This window comes from Leptidea sinapis, chromosome 19 (genome assembly GCF_905404315.1).
Source record: "Leptidea sinapis chromosome 19, ilLepSina1.1, whole genome shotgun sequence".
In the NCBI taxonomy this organism is placed as follows: domain Eukaryota; kingdom Metazoa; phylum Arthropoda; class Insecta; order Lepidoptera; family Pieridae; genus Leptidea; species Leptidea sinapis.
The window spans coordinates 11,607,300-11,617,447 of NC_066283.1; the positions used below are offsets into that span (position 1 = coordinate 11,607,300).

At 35.2% G+C, this 10,148-nt stretch overlaps 1 protein-coding gene across 1 annotated transcript; it reads right to left on the reverse strand.

The window, feature by feature from the left end:
- Positions 1-8,469: 8,469 nt before the first annotated feature.
- Positions 8,470-10,057, reverse strand: LOC126970057 (cytochrome b-c1 complex subunit 8-like). The gene is made up of 2 exons (XM_050815738.1): positions 9,859-10,057; positions 8,470-8,634 (listed from the first exon to the last, which is right to left on the reverse strand). Exons 1-2 carry the CDS (start codon positions 10,010-10,012, stop codon positions 8,528-8,530), a joined length of 261 nt encoding a protein of 86 aa, XP_050671695.1. The 5' UTR covers positions 10,013-10,057; the 3' UTR covers positions 8,470-8,527.
- Positions 10,058-10,148: the final 91 nt, after the last annotated feature.

The window sequence follows — 10,148 nt, forward strand, 5'->3', positions numbered from 1 at the left end:
TTTATCCTCTCTTAACCATTCGATACTGTTACAAGTTTAGGTACAACATATTCCCTTAACCTTTCCCCGTAATAATTATATAACTTACACAAATAAACAAAAAAATCAGAGTGCATACAGAATTACTAACTATTAAAAATACTCCAGATCTGGTCTGGCGCACCCCAGTATCAGCTCGATCCATTTGACCGCGTGCAACGTGGAGCAGCTCGAATTGTCGGGGACTCAGTGCTCTGTGAACAGCTGGATCACTTGGCGTTGCGTAGAGACATCGCTTCATTGTGTCCTCTACCGCATTTATCACGGGGAGTGTTCCGAAGAGCTGTTTCACCTGATTCCTTCCGCCAAATTCCACCTTCGCACGACACGCCACAAGTTAGGATGTCATCCCCACAATCTGGTTGTGTGGCGATCCTCCACAGTGCGGTTTTCAAGGAGCTTTCTTCCACGTACTACAAAGCTGTGAAATGAGCTTCCTTGTGCGGTGTTTCTAGGATGATACGATATGGGTACCTTCAAAAAAAGCGCGTACACCTTCCTTAAAGGCCGGCAACGCTCCTGTGATTCCTCTGGTGTTGCAAGAGATTGTGGGCGGCGGTGATCACTTAACACCAGGTGATCCGTACGCTCGTTTGTCCTCCTATTCCATAAAAAAAAGATTCTTGCTGTGAATGACGCCGCTCTTTCAGAGTTGTACGAGAAATTATAATATTGCAATTGCATTATTTTTACTTTAGTGGACACTTGATAAAGCAATGTTATGATTTCTTTAACAAATTTTCATTATTTCTATAACAATAGTTTCATAAAATAATGTTCCCATCGTATGCTAAGCAAAAATGGCTGCCGCCAGCTAAAGCCACATATACTAATACTAGCTGCCCCGACAGACGTTGTTCTGTAGATAGTAAAAAAACAACTGTTTTATATTTCAAAAAACATCAAAAATTATTTCGTAAATATGCTCCCTGTTGTTAGAATGAAATTGTTTCACAGCGGAACTGTCAAACCGTGCGTCACTAAATTCTCTCATAGAAAATATGTCCATACAAAACAAATATTGAAAATAAAAATATTTATGGGTCCCAAATCGAAATAAAAACTACCCTATCTCTCAAGTTGGACCAAACTGCACTCCATGAAGTAATCACCATTAAAATCCGTTCATTAGTTTAGGAGTCCATTGAGGACAAACATTGTGACACGAGATTTATATATATTAAGAATATTTTGGCTTCAAAAGGCTCTGTTTTATGGCTCTTAGAACCAAGAGCAATTAATAATACACCTCGAAAAAAATTATCTCTGGTGTTTTGTCTTAGTAGATATTAACAGTTTTTGGCGGCTGCCTTGCCGTGTTCACTTGTGTACACATGGGGGAGCATAGATAAGAATTTCGTGTCACGTTGTGTGTCCGAAATGAACATCAAAATACTTATCCGATTTAAATAAAATATTAGTTTTCATTTCGATTCGAACCCTTGATATTTTTTGATAATTTTTTTATTTATGAATGAATTATTCTAAACATAATTTTTTGACGCACATTTTGACAGAGCTGTGACATTATTTCATTACAAGAACAGGGAAAAACTAAAAAACAGTAATAATTGTTATAATTGAACTTCGACATCGGATGTGTTAGTGAAGTGTGTAGTATTTTGCTTTTGGTCAATCCCTATGACAAATATTGATAAACGGCGTCATATTCACGTATACAATATTTTATTATCTAATACGTATTTTCTTAAATGATTATAATCTTAAGAAAATAGAGTAAGTATTCAAATTCAAATATTTTTATTCATAATAGGATGTGATGTCACTTATTGAAAGTCAAAAACCACCACCCATTCCAAAACGAATGCCTAAGACTTGAGAAGAATGGGCGTAACAAACCTTTTTTTCATCAAAAAAATATGTTTACAAATTAATTTTTATGCAAACTTTACAGCATTTCTATTTTACAAATAAATACTATGAACTATATACATGTACCTATTGCCGTTTACAAAGTTTAACAGGTTAAGTTATAATGAAATAATAACACACAAACTGAGGGCGTTCGCTCCATTCCCAATCTGTGGTATCATTAAGAATGGTATTATGTAACATTTACCACACAAACGTTTTTTTTAACAATTCTTTTGAATAACGTAATACTTTTGTTTTGAACATTTTCTGGGATGGTAGGACTGCACTGCACTGTGTATATGAAATGTAATACAAAATATTTTAGTGAATACGACGAATTCTACGAAAATAAGCACAACTAAACATTACATTTTTTAAATTATATCCGTTAAAACACAGAACAACTACGATAAAACTCTAAAATTTAAATGAGTTCCAGACAGGGGGCTAATGGACACTTGTTGTTTTAACACGGTTTCACGGTCCATCTATTCCGTCTCTTTTACCTAGGTTTTTGTGTAAGGATAGTTATCTAACTCTCTATTATGAATTAGTCTATAATTTAATAGTTATATAATAGTATAATTAATTAGTTTGTCAATAATATCTATATGTAAGTTATTTACCTTTATGACATTGAATTTGTTAAGATGATACATAGGTACTAAATGGATTATTAAATTACTTACGTCTTATAATATAATAATATCTTAAAATTTTAATTATATACACATATATGTATAAATAATAGAATTGTGAAATCCGACATGTTTCAGTATTACAGTAGTGTGTTGGTATTTAGACAATTTTATAATATATTTTACATGTCAATTGACGAAACATATAGGATGAAGTATCAATAATATTATGTTAACATCTTATGTACAATGTTTCTTGCAAATAAAATTTCATTTAATTTCATTTCACACATGGTTCGTCTATTACTCTATTATAATAAGTCTATTAATAATATGTAGATATAATCGCCGGGTAAAGGATGATTTGATTCACGTTACTCCGTGTCGGGGCCGGAGGGCCATGTCTGCCTGTTCAAATAGTGATTTTGACAGTCGAAGATTTTTTATCTTCTATTTTTCGCTTGATTATATTACCTACAATATAATAGCTAAGTGAATGAGTTGGCAGCTATTTCAATTGGCATTGATGACGAAGTATTAGAAACTCATCGACTGCCCTCTGGCGTCTGGTGATAAGGTCCATATGATCATGACCACTGACATCTACTATATTCATGACCAAACGACATCTCGACTGCCGTGCGCCGGACATCGGCTGAGGCACGGTCAACCATGTTTCATAAATTACTTCATGCAAAAGAATACAATAGACACAGTTGAAATATGTATCAGTACGGAAACTAAGTCTTGTTGATAAAATACTTACCTATATGTGCGTACACTCAATTGAAGCGATAGGGTTGTCAGGTTATTTTTCTAACCGACTTTAAAAAAGGAGTTTTGGAACGAAGTTCCTTATGGGGCGTAGCAGAGCCTAAAAAAGTAAAAAGCGTAAGATTTTTATGTATAGTGTATGTATGATAGCTATACAGTGTATAATGTAATATTATAGTCTACATGATAAATGTTATGTAATGTTTTAAAACAACATTTTATTGAATGTTTTTGTTGGAAATATTTTTATTGGAATGTTTTTTTTTAATTTTCGATGAAATATTTTATTTGAAATATTGACGGGAAGCTTTGAAATATGTGTTTTTAAACTTTGTCCGTTGAAGTTTCACTTCTACCACAGTAGAAACTCTTCCCTGCAGCCCCACGAACATGTCTAGACGGGGAAATAATTGTTTTCGTGAGTGTCAATAACGAATATGACATCTATATTGAGATCCGAGATGGCGGATGTGACTTTTACAATAAAATCAAATTGGGTATCATTTTTGAGATTTTCGGGAGTGTCGGTGAACAAACAATTTTATTTCAGTCTTCGTTTCTTTTAAGTCCAGCATTATCGGCTTCAACGAAAACAACACCCATGATAAAAAAGTTGATAATTTCATGTAGCTCCAAATTGGATTTACATTTTGGCAGCACTATTAGTTTCAACATCATCAAAAACTATGAAAACGACACCCATGACGATAAAATTGTCAATTTCATGCGGCCACCATCTTGGATTAGCATTTTGACAGCACTATCAATTCGAGCACACTCAAAAACCATGAAAACGACACCCATGATGCAAAAATTGTCAATTTCATGCAGCCACCATCTTGGATTTACATTCTGACACCACTATCTATTTCAGCACCCTTGAAAACCATGAAAATGACACGCGTGACGAAAAATGTTTACTTTATATATTTGAACGAACGGAATATTGCAATGAAAATGAATATACATACTTTATATGCACATAAGAAACATATGCTATTTTCACTGTCGTCACTGCTATCATCACCTACATTAATTATAAGTTCGTTATCTAAAATATTATCTATTTTCACATCTATTTCATAATCTTCCCTTATTTATTTAACAGTTCTATTCACAACCTTTTCCCATTCTCCTTTAGTAGAAGAAGCTTGTGGACACAAGCTTCTTCTAATATGTTTAGCATTTTTGTTGTGGTAAATGGGGGTTCTGTATTGCGTCTTGCAGCATATCCCTTAATTTGAGCCCACATCAACTCATCGTATAACTCTGTGCCCATGTTCTAACGCTATTTCGTCAATGACGTATCGGATCTTGGTTGGTTTGCCTTCTTTTAAAAGACGTACTAATTCCGCTTTTAACATATTTATGTTTGCATCTACGCCATATTTTGAAGCCATGAGACGATGTCAGCTTTCTTTTGGGATTGGGCTGATGGCTTGTGAATTTGCATCGAGTGTTATGGGGCGTTGTCCATAATAATAAAGGGTTCAGGGAGGCTACACAATATTGAGATAAACCATTAAGTAAACTTTTCTCCATTCATTTCTTCATGATATTCTCCAAGTGGTTTTTGACGCAAAAGCCATGAGAGAACCTTCGACAAACCCGTTGATGGTTCTGGCGTGATAAATTATAAGTCGCGATCCTTTTCCAACAGGTACTTTGGACGTAGATGCAGCAGTGTCATCGGTCCAAGAACGGTTTACAGTATGGTTAGCATTAAGCCATGTTTCATCCAAAAACACAACATTTTGCCAATTTTCAATTTTTTCAAAAAATATATCTTGCCATCATGATATCAAATCTTTCCGTCAATATTTTGCGTTTGTTACATTGTTTGTATCGAAATCCAACGGACTTCAAAATCTTCGTTAAGGAACTTTCCCCACCGAAGAATAATCCAGCTTCCTTCAGTGATTGCACTAACTTTTTTCTTGTTGGATACTCCTTCCGTAAGTAGTAGCCGTACACATGTCTTCGGATGGCATCGGCATCAAATCTATTGATGCCTACGACTGGTTTTGCTCGTTTTCTCTTTTTTGGTGTGTGAAGTCTATTTTCTTCAGTGCCAGTCTCGCCATATTTCTCTTTAGTTATTCGTCTAACAGTTCGTTGTCCAATATTAAGTGCATCAGCTACGCGTTCAACCACTGACGTTATAGGTAAAATTGGCCCTCCATTTTGAGATTCACGATCGAAATAGTGACATAGGCGTATAATGAACTCACATGTCTGACTGTTTAGAACAGTTCTTTGCATAAGTTCGGCCATATTGACGAAATCCAAATTAACGAGCAAGGGTCAACAGTAATGCAGTATCAATATCCGAAATCCAAACCCAGGTCAAAACTATATCACAATCGCAGTGCTCTCACAATTTGTACTTTTCGAAGCAACGTCAATTCGTAACTGGTTTGTTTTGCATTGAGCATTGACGCGAGTTTGCCGGAGGTTGTAGTTGTGCTAGCCAGCGATCCTATGTGACGATCGTATTAGATATCATTTTTAAACATTTGGAATTTCGAAAAACAATTGCCGTGTTTTCAGTGGTAAATAAGTACACCAATAATTAGAATCTTATAAAAATAAAAAATAAATGTTCGCAGGACCCTAAATAATTAATTTTAGGTATTAGATAGAATAAGTTACGAATTAAACATTTTTTTAAATTATTAAATGAGTCGGTTACATAGTTATACAGAGTGACATACATTTTCCAATTATAACATTATTAAAGATTACCAATGATGCTGCAAATGGTCTTGCGGAATTTGGCTAAGGAATCAGCAAATATGTCAATATCAGCTACGCTATAACAATTTAAAATTTTACATAATCGTGGGACTGGAGAATTGGTACCTAGGATAGTTCTACGAAGTGGAGGACAAAGTGGAGTAATAGGCTTACGTGGAGTTCTTACTGGTACTCTTACACTAAATTTATTTAGCAATTCGGAGCAGTTGATAAATACCTTCAATAGTTTATGAGTAAACAGAAGATCAAGAAGCTCTCTACTTTCATCCAAAGTGGTCATTTTAAAGATGGCCAGCCATTTTTTGTAAGAAGAAATTTTCTTGGCTTTACCGGCACTAAAATTTGCAATGATGAGTCCCTCATTAGTGAAATCAATTATCACCCTCCAATAGGAAAAAGTGATCATGTGATTCTGTTGGCTGAGATACAACTGGTGGGTCAAGTTATAAAAGAATCCACGTCCTATAAACGAGCTTTCAAATATGGTGATTATGATGCAATTAATAAATACTTGCTCACATCTGATATTCCAGAAAATGACTCTATAGATAATACATGGAGATGTTCAAAGAAAATATCTCTATTACTATTGATAAGTTTATACCAAAAATAAAAAGTCGTAAGGGTTACAGTAAAACCAAACCATGGATTACTAAGGAGATATGTAAATTAACGGACAGGAAAAAGAAGCAATGGAATATATATTTACTTGACCGAGATAATGAATCTTATAAAAAATATCGTGCCATAAATAATAAAATAGTACAGTTAACACGTCAAAATAGGATCAATTTTGAATCAAACATTGCTTATAGTGGAGAAAAAGCCTTTTATGCATATGTCAGAAAACAAATATCAACAAGAGTTGACATACCGCCAGCTCTTATGAATCCAAAAACATTTGAAATCACAACAAAGTCAGTAGAGGTAGCTGAAATATTTGCTGATTTGAACACACATGTGTGTGAGCCACCTGGGAAATTACCAGATGTGAACATAGAGAGAGTACAGGCATCATTAGAAAACATTGTATTTACACCAGAGAAAGTTCTAAAGGCTATAAAAACTTTTGATGAATCGACAGCTAGTGGTCCGGATAATATTCCTGCTATTATGCTCCAACAATGCAGCGCCATCATTAACCAAGTAACCTTAATAATGAATCTGTCTTTTGCAACGGGAAGACTTCCAACAGACTGGAAAGAAGCAGTGGTTACACCTATTTTAAAAAAAGGCAATAAGTTAAATAAAAAGCTGAAACTGAAAACTACAGGCCAATCAGCTTGACGAGCATATTGTGTAAAGCTAAGGAGAAAATCATAGTTGACAGCTTAAGAGAATTCATAACAAGAGAAAACATAATTATTCGAGAACAACATGGTTTTACACAGAAGCGATCAACTGTCACTAACCTTCTCAGCTGTCTTAGACAGTGGATATTAAATTGGGACAAACATCAACAAACTGATATTATCTATCTGGATTACGAGAAAGCGTTTGACAGAGTTCCAATTAGTCGGCTACTTCATAAATTAGAACACCTTGGCATACGTGGTAAACTGCTAGTCTCGATTAGTGACTTCCTAAATGATCGAAAATTTCGCGTGAGGGTTGGGAATGAAATGTTAAGTAATCGTCCTGTTCGCAGCGGTGTGCCACAAGGCTCTGTACTGGGACTAATATTATTCACATTATTCTTAACTTGTTTAAAAAACGAAAACTGTAGTTTTGATGGAGCAGGGTTCAAATAGCCGTATACCACGCAATAAGCTGGCAATTTAAAAAGATCGGAAACAAATAACAACGTGACACACGACTCGTATTGACCGCGAAAACTGCTAAGGGGCCTCGTCGATGCGCATGTTTGTGTGTTATTTCGGTAGTTTCCGTACTGGTACATATTATGTCTACTGTGCTATAGATGTTTGACCGGGGCATGCAGCCTAGCGGGACGTCACAGTTCACGTTTTAAATTAGCAACATTGATGCTACAATCAGCCAAAAAACAGGAAAATATTTGCGTAACTTTTTCTGAAGCAGATGTCGGGAACTCGATAATTGGGAAAATGCCACCGGGTCCCCTAGATTTATCCAAGGCACGAAAAGCACGGCGCTATTCCAGAATATTATCAGGCGATCACTTAACACCAGGTGACCCGTACGCTAGTTTGTCTTCTTTTTCCAAAAAAAAATATATTATTACTTCCGGCATAGATGAATAGTACCGTAGTGGATCCAGAACTCCAGAGTCAAATTGGACGCGAAACGAAATCCTATATCAGCTTGTCTTATTCGCGGTTCTATGTACGGGCGCGCTGATAGCGAGTGGCGTATTTATAGCGCCTTTTTTTATGGAATTTGTGGGTTGCCAAATAAAAATCAAGTGTACAATAAATTTTACTTTTTCCGACCATATTATGTAATAAAAATACTTATTGGTTGCTTCATTCTTCTGGTTTTACTTCATTTATATAGTCGTCGGGGTTTTTTCTCTTACTCTGCTTGTGTGCTGCTTCAACACCTTTGTACACCAATATTGTTGTAATTAACGCTGCAAGCAATGTAATATAATATTTAAATCAAAACAGGTTTTCCCGACTCCCGAAAGTCTAATATGATAGATCTGATTCAGATATAACCACTATGTTGCATGCCTATTTCGGTTTCTTGAAAATTCCAAATTCTAAACAGACAATTTTTAAGTACCTACCTAATTATCAGCGGTTCTTATAGCTAAGAACAGTGCGTTTCAAACCGAAAAGGGGGCTATTGTGGTAACCATTTCGGCGCCATTCATTGGCGACGTAACTAGGCACTTATATAATTAAAAAAGCCAAGTTTACCTAACCGACGGCATATATTAGGTATAAAAAACATAAAACGCAGGAATAGTTCCTTCCTCTGTACACTTATTATATTAGTGACTAGTCCATAGTTTTATAGAAAGTGGAAGCCCATGTGAGAGTATTTTGTTTTTAGATAGGTATTCATAAAAAAATTAAGATTAGCCTTTATTTATGTTAAGGAACTCGTAGGGTAGCTTGTATCAACTACCTGTTGCTCAGTAAAATATTGATTCGGTTTGCTGCTAGGTATTGGTACATACTACTGTTGGTAGCAAACATGGAGGACTTTGGAATATATCTATATCGCCAGTCTGACTGAGAACGGCACCCGCCGGCCGCCACCCATACCTACTACATATAATGGAGTAAGAGTGGCGTCTGGCGTACTATTGATGATTTAATAAATGTATGAATGTCTGTGGAGAAGAGATGTAGAAAGAAATAACAGATGTCCATGTGACGTACCTACAGTTTGCAGAAGAATATAAAAATTGAAAATTCACACCACTCCTATAACAAGGTAATGCACCGTTCTTGAGAAAACAAATGATTGTACCCCAATATTAAGATATTTTAAAATTGCATAAAAAGCGCACTGAAGCCCGTAATGTTGAAAAATAATCGATTTTTACCCCTTTACTTGTCCATGCTTCAAGAATTGTGCTACAGTTACGTGCTTGGTTTAAAACGAGGAACGACTAAGGAGGTAAAATATTGTAGTTGGTAGAGCTTTAGTCCTAAATTATAATAATACCACTCTTATTACAAGGTAATAAACTGTTCCAGAGAAAAAAGCTTTTTCAAAAAGTCCTACTAAGAACTAAGTTATACTATTTTTTATGTACAGAACGGACCCGTAGGGTAAGCTAGTATATTTATTTATTGTAGTATTAATATTATACAGTTGAGGACAGTCGCAAGTTACTTACTTGGTAACCAAGTCCACATCCTCGGCAATGTCCTTACAAAGATGATATTAGGAATGCCTTTAATACACCCCGCGAAGGGTTTTTGTTCATGTGGAGAAATCGTGTAGTAGATGATTCCACGTATTGTATATAATTCGCCAAAATGTTTCCCCATTGCAAAAAACTACAACTGTCAATATTTTATGTCTTGCAATAGGGATTTGACATTGTAGGTTGTAAGATAAAATTTGAACATTTTTTGTATTTGTTTATTAAACAAGGTTAAATACAATAATAGGTTCTATATAATA